General features: G+C 36.8%; 1 protein-coding gene across 3 annotated transcripts in view; it reads left to right on the top strand.

Moving 5' to 3' along the window:
* The first annotated feature begins 1,238 nt into the window (after window positions 1-1,238).
* Window positions 1,239-22,713, top strand: part of KLHDC1 (kelch domain containing 1) — a 67,711-nt gene continuing 46,236 nt past the window's right edge. The window contains exons 1-4 of one of the 3 annotated variants that reach the window (XM_073211286.1): window positions 1,239-1,653; window positions 19,358-19,428; window positions 19,893-20,010; window positions 20,385-20,503. In XM_073211286.1, coding sequence (XP_073067387.1) covers window positions 1,309-1,653; window positions 19,358-19,428; window positions 19,893-20,010; window positions 20,385-20,503 — 653 coding nt within the window. In that variant the 5' untranslated portion in view covers window positions 1,239-1,308. The remainder of the gene's footprint in view (window positions 1,654-19,357; window positions 19,429-19,892; window positions 20,011-20,384; window positions 20,504-22,713) is intronic. The other 2 variants (XM_073211287.1, XM_073211285.1) reach the window with 2 other exon arrangements.

Raw genomic sequence — 22,713 nt, 5'->3', positions numbered from 1 at the left:
GAAAGGAAAGGAGTGCCACACAGCAGCAATTCACCGGAGAAATCCGCTTTATTAGGGAAAGGTGCTGGGTATAGGAAGGGGCATGGGGTGATTGTGGTGTTACTTCTACGGAGATGGTGGCTATTGGCTAGGTGCTGGGATTGGGAGGGGGGCGAGAGGTGATTGGGCTTCAGGTGGCGCGGGCGGGAACCGAGGACCACCCCCCCTCCCACCCCCCTAGCCCCCCACCCCAGAAGCCGGAAGTTTGCCATCTTACTGGTGGGGGCCCTTCAACTATGATTAAGTTGGGCCATAAGGATGATCTTCTAAGATGTCTGGCAAAGTTCTAGTGCATGACCTGGGTGGTTGCCATACGACTGTTCACTATATTTTACTAAGCTATAAAAATGTGTTTCTCCTAAAAATAATTATACATATAAATTATTGGCTAGAGAAATGCTTAAATTAATTTGTGGTTGATGAATGCACTTCAAATGGTGCAGTTCCTCAAAGAGTCAAACATATGACCCAGCAATTCGACTCTTAGGTATGTATATACTCAAGAGGTAAGTGAAAACATGTCAACATGAAAACTTGTACACAAATGTTTACAGCAGCATTATTCATAATAGCCAAAAAGTGGAAACAATACAAATGTCCATCAACTAATGAATGGATAAATAAAATGTAGTAAGTCTGTAGAATACAATTTTTTTAAATTAAAATATCATTGATATACAACCTTATGATGGTTTTACATAACAGTGGTTTCAACATATAGAATACAATGTTATTCAGCAATAAAAAGGAATGATGTACTGATGCATGCTACAACATGTATTATCCTTGGAAATAGTATGTTAAGCGAAAGAAGCCAGTCAAATACCACAATGTATAAGATTCCGTTTGTATGAAGGTGGTTGCTTAGGTCTGGGGAGAGGTGGGAGATTTGAGGAATGAAAACTAATGGGTACGGAGACAAAAAATGTTCTAAAATTATATTGTACTAATGGTTGCACAGCCCAGAGAACATTCTAAAACCTGAACTGTATACTTTAAACACAATAAACTGCATAGTACATCAAAACAAAAATAAGAAAATAAAAACATTGGTAGTTAACACACACGCACACTGTTCTTCGGATAACCAGCTCTGCTGGAGGTTGAACGGAAAAGGCAAACCCTCAAAAGCATGTTTTTACTATACTGACTTTAGTCACAGCAACATCAACCCCGTGGACCGTGAGTCTGTTTATCCAGTGAGTGAGACAGTTGGGTTGTACGGCCAAACCAGCGCAACCCCACGAGAGAAGAAATCGGCAGACTGCAATGGGCTGCGCGGGAGCCCTGGCACCGCCCTCGCGGCTCAGACCCAAAGCATCCCTAAGCGGCGCCGCCGCCCTGGGCCGGGCTTCCCTGGCCGGTTGCCAGGCGGCGCAGACGCACTGGTTGCGTCTCCCCACCAATCTCGACCCTCGACGCGTTCCGTTCGTGCGCAGAGGAGCCGGGCGGAAGGCGAGGCAGCTCGGCGGGCAGGGGCTGCGACGCGCCGACCAGCTGGGCCCAGCGACGGCGCGGATGGCGGACTCGCGGCTCTTCCGCGTGGCCGAGGAGCGCAGCGGCCACTGCGCCGTGGTGGACGGAAACTTCCTCTACGTGTGGGGGGGCTACGTGGTAAGGGGAAGAGGCGGGCGGGGCGGACTCGCGCCGGGAGGCCGTCCGGCCCGAGGGGACGCCGAGCGCCCGCCCACGCCGGCTCGGGGCGAGCGCCTGTCACGGCCCGGGTCCGCTCGCTCACGGCGTCCGCGGCGCCCCGCCCGCCCCTCCGTCGTTGGTCGCTCTCCCAGCCCCCCAGCGGCTTGATGCCGCGCCGCCGTTGCTTCCACTGTGACAGCCTCACACCCGGGTCCTGGGGCTCTTCTCACCTCCATCCTCTCCACCCCCGCCGCTGTCCAAAGCCCGGGTTTGCCCAGCACAGTCAGTTACTGCGCGATGGTCATCTCTAAATGGTTGGCACAGAGTAGAAAGCACGCTATGCTGTATTATTTAATCAATCATTCCTTATTGTCACCGCGCGACTCGAAATAAAATGCCGAAATTACTGAAGCACTTAAATGTCTCTGAGCAGATTTGCCGGCATTTCTTCACCAATGGGAATTACCAATTTTTTCGAGTCTCAGACTCAGCAAAATATACTAGAGTATTATGCTTAACAACTTTTATTATAAATGGAGGCATTTGTTTTGTTTCTATAACCATAGGATTCTAAAATCAAGGCTTCTAAAGCTGGAAAACAGTTGAGGAATATATACCAGCCCGTTTAGTTGACCGATGGCGGTGGCGGGGTGGGGGTGGGGGGGAACGCCATCTGGAAGTTTTGCTGGAAGTAGAACCTACATTTGTTGACTGTCTCAATACTGTGTGTGATGTGACAGATGTAACATGACTGAATCACTCACTGAAATAAAGTACATACTGTCTACTTTAAATGATTCTCAGATCCAAGTTGGTTTTTGTTCTGTGTGTTTATTTTTAACTTGGTGCAGTGTCAGTGCAGGAAAAGTAGAATTTACCTTTGAGTGCCTACTATACCTAGCATGTTCTAGGAGCTCTCATATCCCTAATCTTATATAATCATTACCATACCTTGTAAGGTAAGTGTATCTCCATTTGAAAAATAAGGACGATGTGTAATGAGAGTGAGTAACTTTAATTTGACCTCTAGTTATATTGGATTTCCAGAGGCCAGTTTTTTCTGATAAGTTAGGTGACTGTGCTTTCTTAATGTCTAATATTTCTACCTTTTGTTCTTGGTGGAAAGTAGGTATAATAATGGTTTTATGCAGAAGATTGCTTTTGAACTCTGCCACTTGAAGATGTAGGAGTGCCAAACTTCATCTACCATATTGATTCCTGATATTGGAGAAGTTCAGTGAAATAAATTTTTCATTTAAAATAGTAATCTCTAATATCTTGTATCTGGTGATAGTATAGATTTCTTCTGGACCCATAAATGAAATGTCTGAATTTTTTGTATCGCATTTTAATCTTGGAAATTATAAAATTCATAAGATTCCAGGTCTTCTTCAGGCAGCATCAATGTATAGAAATCCTTCTCTGTACTACTTACTGATCTGAGCGTATACTGTTATAAGAACCACCCTCGAAAATAACCACACAGACTTAAACTGAGTCTCCTACTTTTTAAATCCCAGGGATTATCGGCAGTTAAAATATGTTGAAGGCATAAGAGGAAGGAAAGGGAGGGTGGAAGGCAAAAAAGAAAACATTACAAGTCATGAGAAGTAGAGTCCTTCCAAAAATTGTTTTATTCAGATCCTTCTGAACAGAAAATAGCTTAAAGGTCTTGGAATCTGGAGGTAATGCAGTAGTCTGAATAGTGATCAGACGATTCCAGATTATATATTCCAATCACAGTTTTCCCCCTAACAAAAACAATGTGTGTTAACATATCCTAAAACTTGAATGGTCTACAGATATCTGTCTAAATAACTTACTACTCTATTGTCCTACATATTCTATAGGACATTGAATATGAAAACAGCCCTACCTCTAGAGGTGAAAGTGGCAATGCTGAGAAAGTTAAGTGGTAAATTCTACTTGGTGCCAGAATATTCTTTTGCTCTGGTTCTTCAATATCCTCTCCGCTTTACTGAAATTCATACAAACTTAGTGCTGCTGCTAGGAACATTTAAAAATTGTGAGTTGTTTTCCCAAATTTTGGAGGAAAAAACATAGTGTTTAAGCACATTTGCAAATGAGAGCTGTCTTCTTAGGGCTTAATCACATCAATAGTTTTATTTCCATAATAAAATTGATGTAATATATTTTGCCCTGAATTTATAGATAATATCTGCATAAATATGCTTAACTACATATTTATGTTTTGGATATGGACTTAAAGGGAAGAAGGATCAATTTAGAAATTGTTTGAAAAGAAGATGGGAGGCTTACAGTGTCAGATATTAAAACATCACAATACTATAATAATTAAATTAGTGCTCCTGATGCAAGTTGAGATAGCATGATGGAATGGAAGAGAAATTACATAAACAGGCAAGCATACAAGACTTTTGTATTTAAAAGGTAACATTTCAATTCTAGAAAAACAATTTATTCAGTAAATAATCCAGGGATGGCTGGAAGAAAATGATAGTGTAACCTTAGGATTGAAGAGTTAAATGTAGAAAAATTAAGTTATATAATACTAGAAGAAAATATGTGACTCTTGTAAAATCTCGAGTTGGGAAATTAAAACTGAATTGGGAAAAACTATAAAGGAAAGAGATTAAACTTCAAAAAAACCCCTGTGCTTTTTAAACACCATAAAGTGCTTTTTAAACAACCTAGTAAAGTGAAAAGACAAATTTCAAACTGGGGGAAGTATTTGCAACAGATATGTTAGGCAAAGGTCCTGTAATAGAGAATATCTCCATTGAAAAATGAGCAATGGATTTGCACAAGAAATACAAATATATGAATCAAACCTGGCTGAAAATAACAATGAGATTTTCTCCAATTTGCAGATATTAAAAAGGATTTTTAAAAAATTTTTTTGAGAGGGCAGCTCTCATATTTATTGATCAAATGGTTGTTAACAACAATAAAATTCTGTATAGGGTAGTCAATGCTCAATGCACAATCATTAATCCACCCCAAGCCTAATTCTCGTCAGTCTCCAATCTTCTGAAGCATAACGAACAAGTTCTTACATGGTGAACAAATTCTTACATAGTAAATAAGTTCTTACATGGTGAACAGTACAAGGGCAGTCATCACAGAAACTTTCGGTTTTGATCACGCAATCAGGTCAAATATGAATATTTGTTTGATTTTTATACTTGATTTATATGTGGATCCCACATTTCTCCCTTTATTATTATTATTATTATTTTTATTTTTAATAAAATGCTGAAGTGGTAGGTAGATGCAAGATAAAGGTAGAAAATATAGTTTAGTGTTGTAAGAGAGCAAATGTAGATGATCAGGTGTGTGCCTGTAGACTATGTGTTAATCCAAGCTAGACAAAGGCATTAAAACATCCACAGATGCAGAAGATTTCTCTCAAAACGGGGGATGAGGTTCTAAGCCTCCCCTCTCTTGATCCCCAATTTCTCACCTGATGGCCCCTCTGTGACTGTGCCTGTCCTAGGTTGTTCCTCCCTTGAGGAATCTTACCCATCTCTGGCTAACCAGTCATCTTCCGGGGCCATACAGGGAGATGTAAAGTTGGTAAGTGAGAAAGAAGCCATATTGTTTGAAAAGGTTAGCTTTTTACTTCTTTGCAGATTTATGCCCTGTGGCTTCTATGCCCAGCATTTGTCTTGAGTAAAAAGGATTTTTGAGAGGAGAATGGGGAAATGAATTATTCATACACTGGTAATGGGAGCACAAATTTGTGAAAACTTTTTGAGGAGGAATTTATCAATGTGTATCAAAAGCCTTAAGTGTATATTCTCTAACCTCATAGTTCCACTTTATTCATAGATGGTTACATAGTCCATCTACGTCATATAGAAAACATTTATTCTTTTTAGATGCCCAGAATTTGAACCTCCTTTCTCTATTTGTAGTATCCCCCACCGAGTAAGTCTTGCTGGGATATTTATTTTAGTTGTCTATCTCCTACCTACCCCAATGGAATGTAAATTAGATAGATAGGAGGCTAGCTTTCCAGCTTTCTTCCTGATTCTGTGAGCTACTTAATATTCATATCTTAACATTTTATTCTCTTAATTTTTCAATTTGAAATGTATGTACAAAAGAATGTGTAAAGTAAGTATCATTTAAAAGTCAACAGGTTTAACTTCCAGATTTAAGAAATCAACTAGAACCAATACCTTAGAAGCTTCCTGTTTATCCTTCACTGATAACATTGCTCCTCCTACCCCAGCAGAGTGCCACTCTTTATTTCTTATTAATCATTCTTTTCTTTATAGTTCTACCACCCATGCATCTATCTCTAAATAATATATTATTTGATTTTGGAATCATAGCATTTGTTTTCTTTGATGATTTAATTTTTATAGTCAACATTATGTATTTTAGAATCACATATTGCTTGTATTGAGCTAGTGTGCCCTTGTATGGCTGTACATGTTTTTACTTAGTGTATATTCTGATTGGTCAGTTTCTATGCTGCCTAGTTAGTAAATACTTTTAAAATCACCCCTCGATTCATTCATTTAATGTGCGCCCTGTATAATAATCTTTCATGTGAAATTACTGCTATTTATCCATTCCACTATTGATGAATATTTGAATGTTTCTTTTTTAGAATTATAAGCAATGCTACATTGAGCATCTTATAACATGTCTGATTACACATGCACAAGGGCATGTACGCTCTCTAAGGCATATACCAAGGAATGGAAAACTGGGTCATTTGGTACACAGATCTCCAACTTTACTTGGAAATGTCACTGTTGCAAAAATATTTCTATCAATTTACACTCCCAGCAGCCTCTTCCTTGCTTCACATCTTTGACATGTCATACCATCTGGCCTTAAAATTTCTGCCAACCCAGCGAGTATGATGTGATGTTTCATTGTGGTTTTTGTTTGCTTTTCCTTGATTACTAATAAAGTTGAATGTCTTTTCATAGCTTTATGGACTGTATTTTCCTCTTCTGTAAAAATGCTGATTCATGTCTTTTGCTCATTTGTCTACTGTATTCTTTTTCTTTTTACACATTTATAGGAATTTTTAAAATACAATTTTAAGAGTCTAATATGTCTTCCCAGGGTGTAGCTTGTCTTTGTACATTTTTTGATTGTCTTTTGTTCAGCAGAAGTACTTAATTTTAATGTGATTTCAATCTTTTCCTTAATGCTTTGTGCTTTCTTCATTTTAAGAAATCTTTTCAATGTGGAGATCATAAACTCTCCCATATTGTCTTCTAAACAATTTTCTGTTTTGCCTTCCATGTTTAAATCTTCTTTGTAATCTGAATTTTTTGTTTGGCTTAAGGTAGGGATCCAATTTCATTATATTTTTTATTTGGATAACTGGTTGTCCTTGTATCATATATATATAATAGTCCCCCTTTCGCCTAACATGCAAACAGTCTGTCACGCATCAAGTTGTTGTGTATGTGTGATCTGTTTCTAGTTCTCTGTTCTGTTCAGTTGGTCTGTTTATTCTTGTGACAGACCACATTATCTAAATTACAACAGCTTCATTAGGAGTCTAACTGTTGGGTAGTAACAGCCTCATCCCCACTCTATCTTGTTCTTGTTTTGGTTATTTAGGGCCTTTTGTTATTTTGTATAATTTTCTCTACTTTTAAAAATTGTACTAAAATATATAAAACATATAATTTGCCATTTAACTATAGGTTAGTGTACAATTCAGTGGCATTAGTTATATTCACAGTGTTGTACAATGTTACCACTGTCTAGTTACAAAACTATTACTCCAGTCAAACTCTGTACCCATATTCAGTAATACTCTGTCCCTCCTTCCCCGAGTCCCTGGTAACTTCTACTTTTTCTGTCTTAATGCATTCGCCTTTTTTCTGTCCATATCTAAATGGAATCATACAGTGTTTGCCTTTCTTAGTCTGGCTCATTTAGCATAATGTTTTCAAGTTCCGTCTGTGTTCTAGTAGTGTCAGAGCTTCATTGTGTTATGGCTGAGTAAGATTAAATTGTATACATAGACCAACCACGTTTTGTTTATTCATCTGCTGATGGGACACGGGTTCTTACCAACTTTTGTGTATTGTGAATAATGCTGCTGTGAAGATGGCCATACAAGTATCTGAGCCCCTATTTTCAATTCTTTTGGATACTTAACAGCAGAATTGCTGGGTTATATGGTTTGTCTACATCGAACTTTTAGAGGAGCTGCGAAATTGTTTCCCACAGTGCTTTCTCATTTGTATAAACTTTGGAATCGGAGTGTTAAATAACGTACACGTAAGGATTTTATGTTACCGTATTGAATATTTAGATTATTTGAGGATAATAGACATGTTATGAAATTGAGTCTTCTAATCCAATTATGTATCCCTATCTATATATTCAGGACTTTTAATGTCTTTCAATAAAGTTTTACAGGGATCTTGGCATGTCTTTTGTTGAGTTTATTCTTAGCTTCCTATTTTTTATTTCTATTTGCTAGCTTTTTAAAATCTAAATTTCCTGATGGTTGCTGCTGTTTTGAAATGCAATTGACCTTTGAATACTTTTGATTCTGGCAAGCTTTTTGAACTTACATTAATTCTTAGAATTCATCTGTAAATTTTCTTTTTATTTTCTATGTACATAGTTAATATCATCTACAACTGATGATAGTTTAGTTACTTCCATTCCAGCCTTTATCCTTTGAATTTCCTTTTCTTTACTGAACTGGTAGAATTAAAATACAGTGTTAAATAGAGTACTTTTTTTTGTTCCTAAACTCAGTGCAATTATTTTCAACTATTAACCATTAAGTTTGATGCTTCTTTTAGGGTTTCATTTGTTTGTTTGTTGTGGGTGGCCTTTTTCAAATTAAGGATGTTCCCTTCTATCTGATTTTCATGAATGAATGTTCAATTTTGGAAATTGGTTTTCTGTATTGTACTGAAATAATCATGTTTTTTTCTCCAAATCTCTTAATGTGATGATTTATATTAATAGTTTTGTAATATTAAATCAAGTTGCATTCCTTGGATGAAATAGAAGGTTTTAATACCTTTTGATATTGGATCCTGTTTGCGAATTTTTTAAATGATTTTTACATTTATGGTCATAACTGGATTGGATAGTGTTCCTTCTTTCATATTCTGAAATAGTATTTGTAAGATAGAATCATTTGTTTGAATGTTTGGAAAAACTAATGTGTAAAGCCTGTGGGGGAGGTTTTCAGTTTCTGAATCAGTATATTTATTTATTTATTTTATTTCTCTATCATTAATGTACAATTACATAAATCACATTTTGGTTACTAGAATCCCCCTATTATAAAGTCTCCACCACATACCCCATGACAATCACTGTCCATCAGTGTAGTAAGATGCTATAGATTCACTACTTGTCTTCTCTGTGATATACTGCCTTCCCCATGTACCTGCCCTACATTATATGTGCTAATTGTCATGCTCCTTTTTCCCCCTTGTCCCTCCCGTCCCACCCATCCTCCCCAATCCCTTTCCCTTTGGTAAATGTTAGTCCATCCTTGGGTTCTGTGATTCTGCTGCTGTTTTGTTTCTGCAGTTTTTGCTTTGTTCTTATGCTCCACAGATGAGTGAAATCATTGGGTACTTGTCTTTCTCTGCCTGGCTTATTTCACTGAGCATAATACCCTCTAGTTCCATCCACGTTGTTGCAAATGGTAGGATTTGTTTTCTTCTTGTGGCTGATTAGTATTCCATTGTGTATATGTACCACATCTTTATGTATTCATCTGCTGATGAACACTTAGGTTGTTTCCATTTGTTGGCTATTGTAAATAGTGCTGTGATAAACATAGGGGTGCATATGTCTTTTTCAAACTGGGCTGCTGCATTCTTAGGGTAAATTCCTAGAAGTGGAATTCCTGGGTCAAATGGTATTTCTATTTTCAGTTTTTTGAGGAACCTCCATGCTGCTTTCCACAATTGTAGAACTAATTTACATTCCCACCAGCAGTGTAGGAGGGTTCCCCTTTCCCCACATCCTCGACAACATTTGTTGTTGTTTATCTTTTTGGATGTTGGCCATCCTAACTGGTATAAGGTGATATCTCATTGTGGGTTTTTTTTCCAAATTTTTTTATTTTGATATCATTAATGTAAAATTACTTGAACAACATTATGGTTACTAGACTCCCCCCATTATCAAGTACACCCCACATGCCCCATTACAGTCACTGTCTATCAGCGTAGTAAGATGCTACAGAATTACTACTTGTCCTTGCTGTATATACACCGCCTTTCCCGTGTTCCCACCCCCCTACATTATATGTGCTAATCGTGATGCCCCATTTTCCCCCTTATCCCTCCCTTCCCACCCATCGTTCCCAGTCCCTTTCCCTTTGGTAACTGTTAGTCCATTCTTGGATTCTGTGAGTCTGCTGCTGTTTTGTTCCTTCAGCTTTTTCTTTGTTCTTATACTCCACAGAAGAGTGAAGTCATTTGATACTTGTCTGTCTACTCCTGGCTTATTTCACTGAGCATAATACCCTCTAGCTCCATCCATGTTGTTGCAAATGGTAGGATTTGTTTTCTTCTTATAGCTGAATAATATTCCATTGTGTATATGTACCACCTCTTCTTTATCCATTCATCTGCTGATGGACACTTAGGTTGCTTCCATTTCTTGGCTGTTGTAAATAGTGCTGCAATAAAAATAGGGGTGCATATATTCTTTCAAACTGGGCTGCTGCATTTTTAGGGTAAATTCCTAGGAGTTGAATTCCCAGGTCAAATGGTATTTCTATTTTTAGTTTTTTGAGGAACCTCCATACTGCTTTCCACACGGTTGAACTAGTTTACATTTCCACCAGCAGTGTAGGAGGGTTCCCCTTTCTCCACATACTTGCCAGTATTTGTTGTTGTTTGTCTTTTGGATGTAGACCATCCTAACTGGTGTGAGGTGATATCTCATTGTGGTTTTAATTTGCATTTCTCTGATGATTAGCGATGTGGAGCATCTTTTCGTGTGTCTGTTGGCCATCTTGGCCATCTGAATTTCTTTGGAGAAGTGTCTGTTCGGCAACTCTACCCATTTTTAATTGGATTATTTGCTTTTTGTTTGTTGAGGTTTGTGAGTTCTTTATGTAATTCGGATGTCAACCCCTTATCAGATATGTCATTTAGGAATATATTCTCCCATACTGTTAGGATGTCTTTTTGTCCTACTGATGATATCCTTTGCTGTACAGAAGCTTGTTAGTTTGATATAATCCCACTTGTTCATTTTTGCTTTTGTTTCCCTTGTCTGGGGAGATATGTTCATGAAAAAGTTGCTCTTGTTTATGTCCAAGAGACTTTTGCCTACATTTTTTTTCTAAGAGTTTTATGGTTTCATGACTTACATTCACGTCTTTGATACATTTTGAGTTTACCTTTGTGTATGGGGTTAGACAATGATCCAGTTTCATTCTCTTACATGTAGCTGTCCAGTTTTGCCAACAACAGCTGTTGAAGAGGCTGTCATTTCCCAATTGTATATCCATGGCACCTTTCTCATATATTAATTGACCATATATGCTTGGGTTTATATCTGGGCTCTGTAATTGTTCCATTGGTCTATGTGTGTGTTCTTGTGTGCCAGTACCAAATTGTCTTGATTACTGTGGCTTTGTAGTAGAGCTTGAAGTCAGAGAGTGTAATTCCCCCTGCTTTATTCTTCCTTCTAAGGATTGATTTGGCTATTTGGGTTCTTTTGTGGTTCCATATGAATTTTAGAACTATTTTCTCTAGTTCGTTGAAGAAGGCTGTTGGTATTTTCATATGGATTGCATTGAATCTGTAGATTGCTTTAGGCAGGATGGCCATTTTGACAATATTAATTCCTCCTATCCGTGAGGAAGGAATGTGTTTCCATTTATTGGTGCCTTCTTTAATTTCTCTCATGAGTGTCTTGTAATTTTCAGACTGTAGGTATTTTACTTCCTTGGTTAAGTTTATTCCTTGGTATTTTATTCTTTTTGACACAATTGTGAATGGAATTGTTTTCCTGATTATTTCTCTTTCTGCTAGTTCATCGTTAGTGTATAGGAATGCAGCAGATTTCTGTGTATTAATTTTGTATCATGCAGCTTTGCTGAATTCAGATATTAGATCTAGTAGTTTTGGAGTGGACTCTTTAGGGTTTTTTATGTACAATATATATATCATGTCCTCTGCAAACAGGGACAGTTTGACTTCTTCTTTACCAATTTGGATGCCTTTTATTTCTTTGTGTTGTCTGATTGCTGTGGCTAGGACCTTCAGAACTATGTTGAATAACAGTGGGGAGAGTGGGCATCCTTCTCTTGTTCCCGATCTTAAAGAAAATGCTTTCAGCTTCTCGCTGTTAAGATGTTGGCTGTTGGTTTGTCATGTATGGCTTTTATTATGTTGAGGTACTTGCCCTCTATAGCCATTTTGTTGAGAGTTTTTATCATGAATGGATATTGAATTTTGTCAAATGCTTTTTCAGCATCTATGGAGATGATCATGTGGTTTTTGTCCTTCTTTTTTTGATGTGGTGGATGATGTTAATGAATTTTCACATGTTGTACCAACCTTGCATCCCTGGAATAAATCCTACTTGTTCATGATGGATGATATTTTTTATGTATTTTTTAATTTGGTTTGCTAATATTTTGAGTATTTTTGCATCTGTGTTCATGAGGGATATTGGTCTGTAATTTCCTTTTTTTGTGGTATATTTGCCTGGTTTTGGTATTAGAGTGATGCTGGCCTTGTAGAATGAGTTTGGGAGTATACCTTCCTCTTCTAGTTTTTTGAAATCGTTAAGGACGATGGGTATTAGGTCTTCACTAAAGGTTTGATAAAATTCAGGAGTGAAACCATGTGGTTCAGCAGTTTTCTTCTTTGGTAGTTTTTTGATTACCAATTCAATTTCCTTGCTGGTAAGTGGTCTATTTGGACTTTCTGTTTTTTCCTGGGTCAGCCTTGGAAGGTTGTATTTTTCTAGAAAGTTGTCCATTTCTTCTAGGTTATCTAGTTTGTTAGCATATAATTTTTCTTAGTATTCTCTCATAATTCTTTGTGTTTCTGAGGTGTCTGTACTGATTTTTCTTTTCTCATTTCTGATTCTGTTTATGTGTGTAGACTCTCTTTTTTTCTTGACAAATCTTGCTCAGCATTTATCTATTTTGTTCATTTTCTCAAAGAACCAGCTCCTGCATTCATTGAGTCTTGTTACTGTTTTATTCTTCTCCATTTTATTTATTTATGTTCTAATCTTTATTATGTCCCTCCTTCTACTGACTTTGGTCCTCATTTGTTCTTCTTTTCCTAGTTTCTTTAATTGTGAGTTTAGATTGTTCTTTTGGGATTGTTCTTCTTTCCTGAGGAGGCCTTTATTGCGATATACTTCCCTCTTAGCATAGCCCTCGCTGCATCCCACAGAATTTGCAGTGTTTAATTACTGTTGTCATTTGTCTCTATATATTGCTTGATCACTGTTTTTATTTGGTCATTGATCCATTGATTACTTAGGAGCATGTTATCAAGCCTCCATGTGTTTGTAGGCTTTTTCATTTTCTTTGTGTAGTTTATTTCTAGTTTCATACCTTTGTGATCTGAGAAGCTGGTTGGTACAATTTCAGTCTTTTTGAATTTACTGAGGCTCTTTTTGTGGCCAAGTATATAATCTATTCTTGAAAATGTTCCATGTGCAGTTGAGAAGAATGTGTATTCTGTTGCTTTGGGGTGGAGTGTTCTGTAGATGTCCGTGAGGTCTATCCGTTCTAATATGTTGTTCAGTGCCTGTGTCTCCATCCTTATTTTCTGTCTGGTTTATCTGTCCTTTCGAGTGAGTGGTGTGTTGAAGTCTCCCAAAAGGAATGCATTGCACTATATTTCCCCCTTTAATTCTGTTAGTATTTGTCTTACATATATACATACTCCTGTGTTGGGTGCATAGGTATTTACAATGGTTATATCCTCTTGTCGAACTGACTCCTTTATCATTATGTAATGACCTTCTCTGTCTCTTGTTACTTTCTTTGTTTTAAAGTCTGTTTTTTCTGATACAAGTACCACAACTCCTGCTTTTTTCTCCCTATTAGTTGCATGAAATATCTTTTTCCATACTTTCACTTTTAGTCTGTGTAAGTCTTTTGGTTTGACGTGAGTCTCTTGTAGGCAGCATATAGATGGGTCTTGTTTTTTTATCCATTCAGTGACTCTATGTCTTTTGATTGGTGCATTCAGACCATTTACATTTAGGGTGACTATCGATAGGTATGTACTTATTGCCACTGCAGACTTTAGATTTGTGGTTATGAAAGGTTCAAGGGTAATTCCCTATCTAACAGTATAATTTAACTCACTTAGTAGGCTACTACAAATACAACCTAAAGGTTCTTTTTTTTCTTTCCTCCTTTTTCTTCTTCCTTCATTCTTTATATAATGGGTATCATATTATGTATTCTTTGTCTATCACTTGACTGAATTAATTGTTCTACTTTCTTTGCTTGGTATTATTTCCCCTGGTGACAGCTGTTTAGCCTCAGGAATACTTCCATCTATAGCAGTCCCTCCAAATTGCACTGTAGAGGTGGTTTGTGGGAGGTAAGTTCTCTCAGCTTTTGCTTATGTGGAAATTGTTTAATTGCGACTTCAAATTTAAATGATAATCTTGCCGGATAGTGTATTCTTGGTTCGAGGCCCTTCTGTTTAATTGCATTAAATATATCATGTCATTCTCTTCTGGCCTGTAAGGTTTCTGTTGAGAAGTATGATAATAGCCTGATGGGTTTTCCTTTGTATGTGAACTTTTTTCTCTCTCTAGCTGCTTTTTAAAGCCTGTCCCTATCCTTGATCTTTGCCATTTTAATTATTATATTTCTTGGTGTTGTCTTCCTTGGATCCCTTGTGTTGGGAGATCTGTGCACCTCCATGACCTGAGAGACTATCTCCTTCCCCGGATTGGGGAAGTTTTTAGCAATTACCTCCTCAAAGACATTTCCTATCTCTTTTTCTCTCTTTTTCTTCTTCTGGTATACCTATAATGAGAATATTGTTCCGTTTGGATTGGCACAGTTCTCTCAATATTCTTTCATTCTTAGAGGTCATTTTTTCTCTCTGTGCCTCATCTTCTTTGTATTCCTCTTCTCTAATTTCTGTTCCATTTACCGTCTCTTCTACTGCATCTAATCTACTTTTAAATCCCTCCATTGTATTTTGCATTTCAGATATGAAATTTCTTTGTGACTGAATCTCCATCTTAAATTCATCCTGAGTTCTTGAATATTTTTCTGTACTTTCATGAGCATGTTTATGATTTTTATTTTGAACTCTCTTTCAGGAAGATTGGTGAGTTCAGTTTCATTTGGCTCTTTTCCTGGGGTTTGTGAGATTTTGGTCTTAACCAGTTTCCTTTGATGTTTCGTATTTCTATGTGGCACCCTCTAGTGTCCAGAAGCTCTAGTCTCTGGAGCTGCTCAGTCCCTGGAGTGAGGTTGGGAGTTGCAGGAGAGCTGCGCTGGTGCCTGGGTGAAGAAAAGAGCTGTTCCCTGCTTCCTGGCTGCAGTGCCTGTCTCCACTGTCAGAGCCAGTGGTCGGAGCACACAGGTTTAAGCCTCTGTGGTTTGCGTCTGTAGCTGGCATAGTTGGGGCCTCCCTCTGGCTGGCCTGACACCAGGGAAGGGACTCCTGGTTTGGTTTGTGAGCCAGTGCCGGCAGGCCAGTAGGAAGGCACAGCAGGCTGTATATCACAGTGGGGAGCCTCAGAGCTGAGTAGCCAGCCAGGGGAATGGAGCGCCTGAAGCTTCTGAAAGTTCCCAACCTGCTGGGCAGAGTGTGCCCAGGCAAACTTGTCCACTTATGCCTTCTCCCTGCAACAATCTCCCTGCAAATCTCACCCCTTAAGCAGCCCTCTCGCTGCTAGGTGCTCTGAGACCACCTGCCTTTCCTTTGTCCAAGAGCAGCCAGATGTGGTTCCCTGTTTTCCACAAACAGCTGGAATCTCAGTCTCTCCAAGTATTCCACTTGTCTTAGCTTTCCAACCCCACCAATCTCCAGAGCACCATGCAATGTAGGTTTATTCTCCCAAAGCAGATCTCCAGGGATGGGTGTTCAGCAGTCCTAGGCTTCCACCCCATCCCTGCTGTGTTTCTCTTTGTCCCACCTATGAGCTGGGGTGGGGGAAGGGCTTGGGTCCTGCCTGATCATGGCTTTGGTATGTTGCCCTGTTTCATGAGGTCTGCTGTGTTCTCCAGGTGTATGCAGTCTTGTGCAGCCTTCTTTCCTGTTGTTGTTTTAGGATTCATTGTATTAACTGTATTTCTGTATTATATGTGGTTTGAGGAGGAGTTCTCTGTCTCACCTCTCACGCCATCATCTTGAATTGATCCTGAATCACATTACATGTATTTTTAGGCTACATTTTTGGGTGTATGTGAATTTAGAATTGTTTTCTTGTTAATAAACATTTTATAATTTTGTAATTGTCCTCTTTATCTGTAGTAATGTCATTTGCCTTTAAAATCTATTTTGCCAAAATTAATACACCTACACCAGCTTTCTTTTGGTTAGTATTTGGATGGTATATCTTTTTCTGCCTTCTGGTGGAAACTTCGTATATTTTTACATTTTAGGTGTGTGTCTTATAACCTGAAACTAGTTGGATATTATTTTAATCCAGTTGAACATTTTGTGTATTTTATCTGGAGAGTTTAGACCTTTTTCACTTAATGTAATTCCCATATACTTTTTTCAGCATATGTGCTTTATATTTACCCCTCTCTGTTTCTCTTTCTCCTTCTCCTTTAACTTTCTCATTTTGAGAATTGTTTTAGGAGTTTGTTGTTCTCTTTCCATTGTTATCTGCTTGTGTAGATACTAATATGATTTTTCTCTAGCCATCTAGTATCTATCCTATTTCAACACGAATACTTAGTAGAGGTCAAAGTTAATCATTTCCCTCTTCCCATACAGTTAAGACTTCAGAAAGTTTTAAGTCTGATCACACCTTTCCCTAGTTAGTCCTATCCTATTTCCCCCCTCAAATTAGGCATCAAAAAGAGGTTAGCCTTTTTTTGTTTAAATTACCCACACACTTACCAATATCTTGTCATACTATTCCTTGTTGCATTTCAGCTGTTTAATTTCAGATCATTTTTCTTTTGCCTGAGGAAGCATGGCTGTTAGAATTTCTTTAGATGAGAGTCTGTTATTGGCCAACTGCCTCAGTTTTTGTCTGAAAATTTATTGCACCTTGGCTCTTAAAAGATATTTTTCACAGTGTATAGACTTCAAAGGTTGTCAGTTACTTTCATTAAACACATTGGCTAATATTATTTAGTCTTGTGTTTTGAGAATTTAGTCATTAGCTTCCATCTATTTGAAGGTGATTTTTATCATTTCACTGGCAGTTTCTAAGAATATATCTTTTTATTGGGTGTCCTGTTCTATAGTTTTACTATGATGTGTCTGAGGTTTGGACTTCTGTTTTTTTTTATCTTGTTGGAAGTTGTTAGGAGTTCCTAGATTTTCACCAATTTTTGTAAAACTCTTAGCCTTTGTTTCTTCAAAGATTTCCTCTTCCTCACTCTGTTATGTCTTAATGTTATTCTGATGGGACTTAGTTCTTCTTTTTTCCGTGTCTCTTAACCTCTTTTAAAAATATATTCCATCTTCCTGAGCTGTATTTCTGTATGAATCAGTTAATTAATTCTCTTTATTAGTGTGACCTTGACAAGAGCAATTTTAGTGGAATGATGGACTCCAAAGCCAGATCAGTCTGGATTGATGAGAAAATGAAAGGTGAATGATTATATTCTCTATAGTTAACATGGTATGGAAGTGTTGTTGTGAAGGGGGTAGAGAAATAGAAGGAGTTAAAGAAAATGCTTTTTTAAAGTTAAATGACATTATGGCAAGTTTGAATATTGATAAGAATGATCTAGTGGGGAAAAGAAATTTGATGCAGTAGTAAAAGGGTAATTTATGAGTGAAAACTCAAAAGTGAAAAAGGACTGGGTCCAAAATGTCCTATTCTGTGCTTCATCTGTGTTTCTGCACCACCCTCTTCAAGATTAATGAAAGGGACTTCTTTAAAAAATCAGGCTGAGGTGAGCATGCTGTCAATTTAATGATGTTATTTCAGTTACTCAACAATCATCCATTTACATTTTATGTGCAAGGCACTGTGCTAGGCTCTGGGAACAGAATTATAAAAAGATAAACATGGTTCATGTGCTCATGAAACATATAGGCTAGTGGTGGTGGTGAGTGGGTGTGATGTAACCAAATACTTCAAAGGGGAAGTATAGGACTCTATGAGAGCATTTAATGGGGACCTTAATCCCTTAACCTTGCTCTGGAAGATTAGAGAAGCAACATTTAAACTGATTCCTAAAGAGTAAGCAGTTAGCTAGGCACCAAGAGCATAGATAAAGGCCCTAGTAAAGCAAGGAATGTGCAGAGATTTAAGAACTGAAAGACTAGAGCATAGTGAGTAAAAGACAATATGACCTTAGGAGGAATAGCAGGTACCATATAGTGCAGAATCATAAGAATGTTATACTATCCTGAGACCAGTAGAGAAGCATTGAAGGGGCTTAAACAGAATAGTAACAGAATCCATTTTCATACTTCTGTTATAAAGGTGTACACATAAGGGTACTAGAGCTTGATGCCATTAACCTTAGAGTCATACAGTTAACTCCCCTTACAATTATTTATTTACTTAGCCATCTAATATAGCTTCCTCAGTCAGACATTAGTGGAAGTTCCCTTGGAATTAATGGAATGATTTTCTGCTGTGTGTGTGTGTCAGAGAGAGAGAGAGAGAGAGCGGTTGTGTGGGAGGAGTCTGATAACTTAGTCAAGATACTATTTAAAAATTTTAACTAATACAGCAATGACAAAATTAGCTAGAGCTACTTGGTATGTTAATAATTTATGCATCATTCAATCTTAGAAATCCTTAGCTGCTATCTTTTAAAATGACCTATTTTTAAAATGATTTTTTAGATTCTTAGAAATTATGATGAATTTATATAAGGATTTGTTTTAACCCCCAAGTTTTGTTTTTAAACTTAACGTAAATAAGATTGTTATTCTATTATTTCACTTTTTATCATAAATGTCAGAACATACTATTCTATTTGTGTTATCAGCTTCTTTAGAAATTATTCAGATTCTGAGTTGTCATTTTGACTAATTAAAACTTATCTTGATTCTTAGATTTTATATTTAATGAATACCTAACACTATGCCTTAAACATAATAGGTGGTCAAAATATGTGCTCAGTCAAGGTATCTCATATAGTGCCCTAAGTTACACCTTATAAAATTTCCTTCCTTAATCCCTTCCCTTTACCCAAACATTTTGCCATTTCTGGATGTTCCTTTTCTTCCTGGCTTTATAGTCTTTAGTATTCTACTCTGAATGTTGTTATTTTGCTATTTTCCTTTACTCAGAATGCCTTTTTAAGGTTTAATTGGCCTGAATCTTTTCCTTGAGACTCATGTACTTGCTATTGTGTATTCTAGACTTTTATTGTTTGCCAGTTTTCTCTTAGAAAATGTCTTTTTTCCTCTTCACTTTTAATCTACCTTAATTTATACTGAAAAAACCATCCTTGAGTCTATTTATGATACTGTGTTTTGCACCATTTTAATTGCAGTCTTCCCATACTGAGGAACTATTTGATTGTAACTGTGTAATTGATAAACATAATTTTATGTATTCTGTTTTTATTTAGTCTATTGAAGATAATGAAGTATATTTGCCTAATGATGAAATTTGGACCTATGATATTGATAGTGGTTTGTGGTAAGTAATTTCAAATTGCAGAATGTCCAATCTTAGTATCTATTATAAATGTTTTCATAGACTACAGGGAATTTAAGACCATACTTCAAACTTACTAAAGCATTCATTATCTCCCTTTCCTTTTCTTCCAGTGCTGTATTCTCTGTGGCTCTTCCTTTCTCCTACTCCCTTCCTCTTTCCACTCTGTCCTTTACCATTTTTCTCAAGATTAAGGCTATCTCTGAAGAATTTGCTTTGTTCTAATTAATTCCCCGTTCAAGTGACACATATGAAAATTTGTCATACCAGTAGGTTAAAAAATCTTTACCATGGATCTTCTTAAAGTTTTTACAGTATTGGCCATCATTACATTTTAGTTATAATTGTCAGTGACAATTTTCATTGAAAAGGTACTCATGGAGTTCAAAGCGAATTTTAATTTTTTTTTGGGAAAGTTACAGAATTCCATGTTATTCTTGCTGCAGGACAGTGCATCTCATGGAAGGAGAACTCCCTACCTCCATGTCAGGAAGTTGCGGTGCTTGCATTAGTGGAAAGCTGTATGTCTTTGGAGGATATGATGACAAAGGATACAGCAATCGAGTAATATTTTTTTTCAATTTAGGAGTGCAGCAAAATGTAATGTTTAATGTCTCATTTCATCTCACAATTTTACAAATATTTTAAAAAGAGGATATATGTAGAGAATTTGAGTTTCTACCTATGAGATTTTTAAAGATAAAGTGAAAATTTTATCTATAGAGCAAGCATATGATGAATGGAAAAAGAGTCATTTCAGTATGTTTTATGTATCATTTTTTGCTTCTAAAACAGTCTCATTTTCATTAACTGTATGGTTAAAATTTTTACCTTTTAAAAATAAAGAATTACTATTAATTTTTGGATCATAGATCCCTCAGATGTAGATTTAATTTTTGAATGCCCTTTCTGTTAATGGTGTTCTCCTCTTTTAAAAGCTTTATTTTGTTAATTTGCGAACAAGAGATGGAACCTATGTTTGGGAAAAAATCACCAACTTTGAAGGACAACCACCCACACCACGTGATAAACTTTCTTGCTGGGTATATAAAGACAGGTAATGAAGATAAATCATCTCATTAATTGAACTTAAGTAAGGACTATAGCTTGTGGCCAAAAGAGAGGAAACTTGACAGTCTGAATTTTTTTCAAGGTAGGATTACATATTTGTTTTGGCACTGATGGTAATGGCAGTTCTGAATCCTGGATGAGAGCTTGCCGTAAAAACAAACATTATGGAAACAACTGTTTGGTTTAATGCAATTAGTTGATTATTTAATTAAAATTTCTGAATAGTTAATACATTCATATGGTTCAAAACCTGAAACCATATTTAAAAATATACAATGAAAATTCAGGGTATATGACTTTTTGAAGATCATCTGGTGATTCCAAGATACAGACAGGTTTGGGAACCACTCTTCTCAGTGTTACTTCATGCACATGGAAGTAAATATGTATGTAGATATGTATATATGCCTCTTTTCCCCCTCCTCCACACACAAATAACAGTGTACTCTGTATACTGTTCAACACCCTGCTGCTGCTTTTAGTCGACAGTATACCAGTGGAGATCATCTTTTTTTATCCCTAGTTGGAAAACATGTTCTTGGGGTTTTTTTTGCAGCTGCATAGTATTCTCCTCTGTGAATATAACATAAATGCCTTTCCATCTTAGATGAAACAGCAATTAGATTCTTTCAATTCCTTTGCTATTACAAACTATGCTTTAGTGAATATCTTTATATGTGTGCGCACACACCTGCATGTAAATATAAATTACAGATCTGTCTGTTAGATAAAATTTCAGAATTAGATTGCTGGGTCAAAGGGTAATGCATTTATAATTTTGATAAATGTTTAGTTTGCTAGGTCTGCTATAACAAAGTAACATAAACTGAGTGGCTTAAACAACAGAAATATATTGTCTGACAGTTCTGGAGACCAAAAGTCAAAGATAGCATGTTAGCAGAATTGGTTCCATTTTGGATTTTGAAGAAGAATCTATTCCCTGCTTCTCCCCTAACTTCTGGTGATTTACTGGGAATTTTTAGTGTTCCTTGGCATGTAGAAGTATCACTCCGATCTCTGCCTTCATCTTCACATACCATTCTCTCTGTGTGTGCTTGTCTGTCTCTACATTTTCCCTTTTTAATAAGGATACCAGTCATATTGCATAGTGCCTACCCAAATTATTTCACTTTAACTTTACTGCCTGTGTAGAGACTTTATCTTCAAATGTCACATTATGAGATACTAGGGATTAGGATTGCAACAGAGGAATTTTGGGAAAACACAGTTTCAACCCATAACAATGGATTTTACCAACTTTTCCTCTATAGCCATTGTACTATTTTGCATTTTCTGCAATGGAATGCTTATTTTTCCACAGCCTTGCCAAGAGTTTACTGGCAAACTAAGATTTTTTTGCTAAACTGATAGGTGAGAGATGGTGTCTAAGTCTTATTTTCATTTTCATTAAATTTTTTTTTCTCAGTTTGAATGTATTTTTGTATGTTTAAGGGCAATTTTCTTTCTTTTTCTCTGAACTGTTCATGCCTTTGCCATTATTTTCTATTTGATTATTGGCATTTGTAGTCTCAATATATGAGAGTTATTTATGTATTAAGGAGATAAGTGTTTGACTGTGATGTGATATGAAAGTACTTTTCCAGTTTGTAATTTGTCTTTTGACTTTGCTTAAAGTGAGTTCTGTGTGCATTAAACAGCTTTCTCAGGCTGTTATATAGATAAATTTATCAATAATTTCTTTTGTGGCTTCTTGATTTTGAGTCTTGATTGCAAAGGCTTTTTATGCTCCAGGGTCACACACTAATTTTCCCCTCATACTTTTGTCATTTTATTTTTCACATTTGAATCAGACTCACTTGCAACTTACCCTGTGTGTGGTATGAGATATGGGTCCAGGTTTCTGTTTTTCTAGATGAGTACCTGTCTCTAACTCAGTTATTTCAGATGCTACCTTTATCATGTATTTACTAAAATTCCTTCAGTATTTGGATCTGTTTCTGGGTTTTCTATTCTATTTCATTGATCATCTGTCTATCAATATACAAAAACTTCAAAATTTAGATATTGAAGCTTTACAGAACATCCTTATAGGACTAGTACGAATCATAGGTGTGCACCTTAAATGACTCTCATAAAGTGAACACACTTATGTAACCACTACCCAAGTGAAGAAAGAGAACATTATCAATACTCTAGAAACCTCATTATGTCCATTCCCAGTCACAATGCTCAGCC

The sequence above is a fragment of the Manis javanica genome, chromosome 8, assembly GCF_040802235.1.
Source record: "Manis javanica isolate MJ-LG chromosome 8, MJ_LKY, whole genome shotgun sequence".
Taxonomy (NCBI): domain Eukaryota; kingdom Metazoa; phylum Chordata; class Mammalia; order Pholidota; family Manidae; genus Manis; species Manis javanica.
The sequence above is the reverse complement of the archived record's forward strand: the minus strand, read 5'-3'. Positions and strand labels throughout refer to the sequence as shown.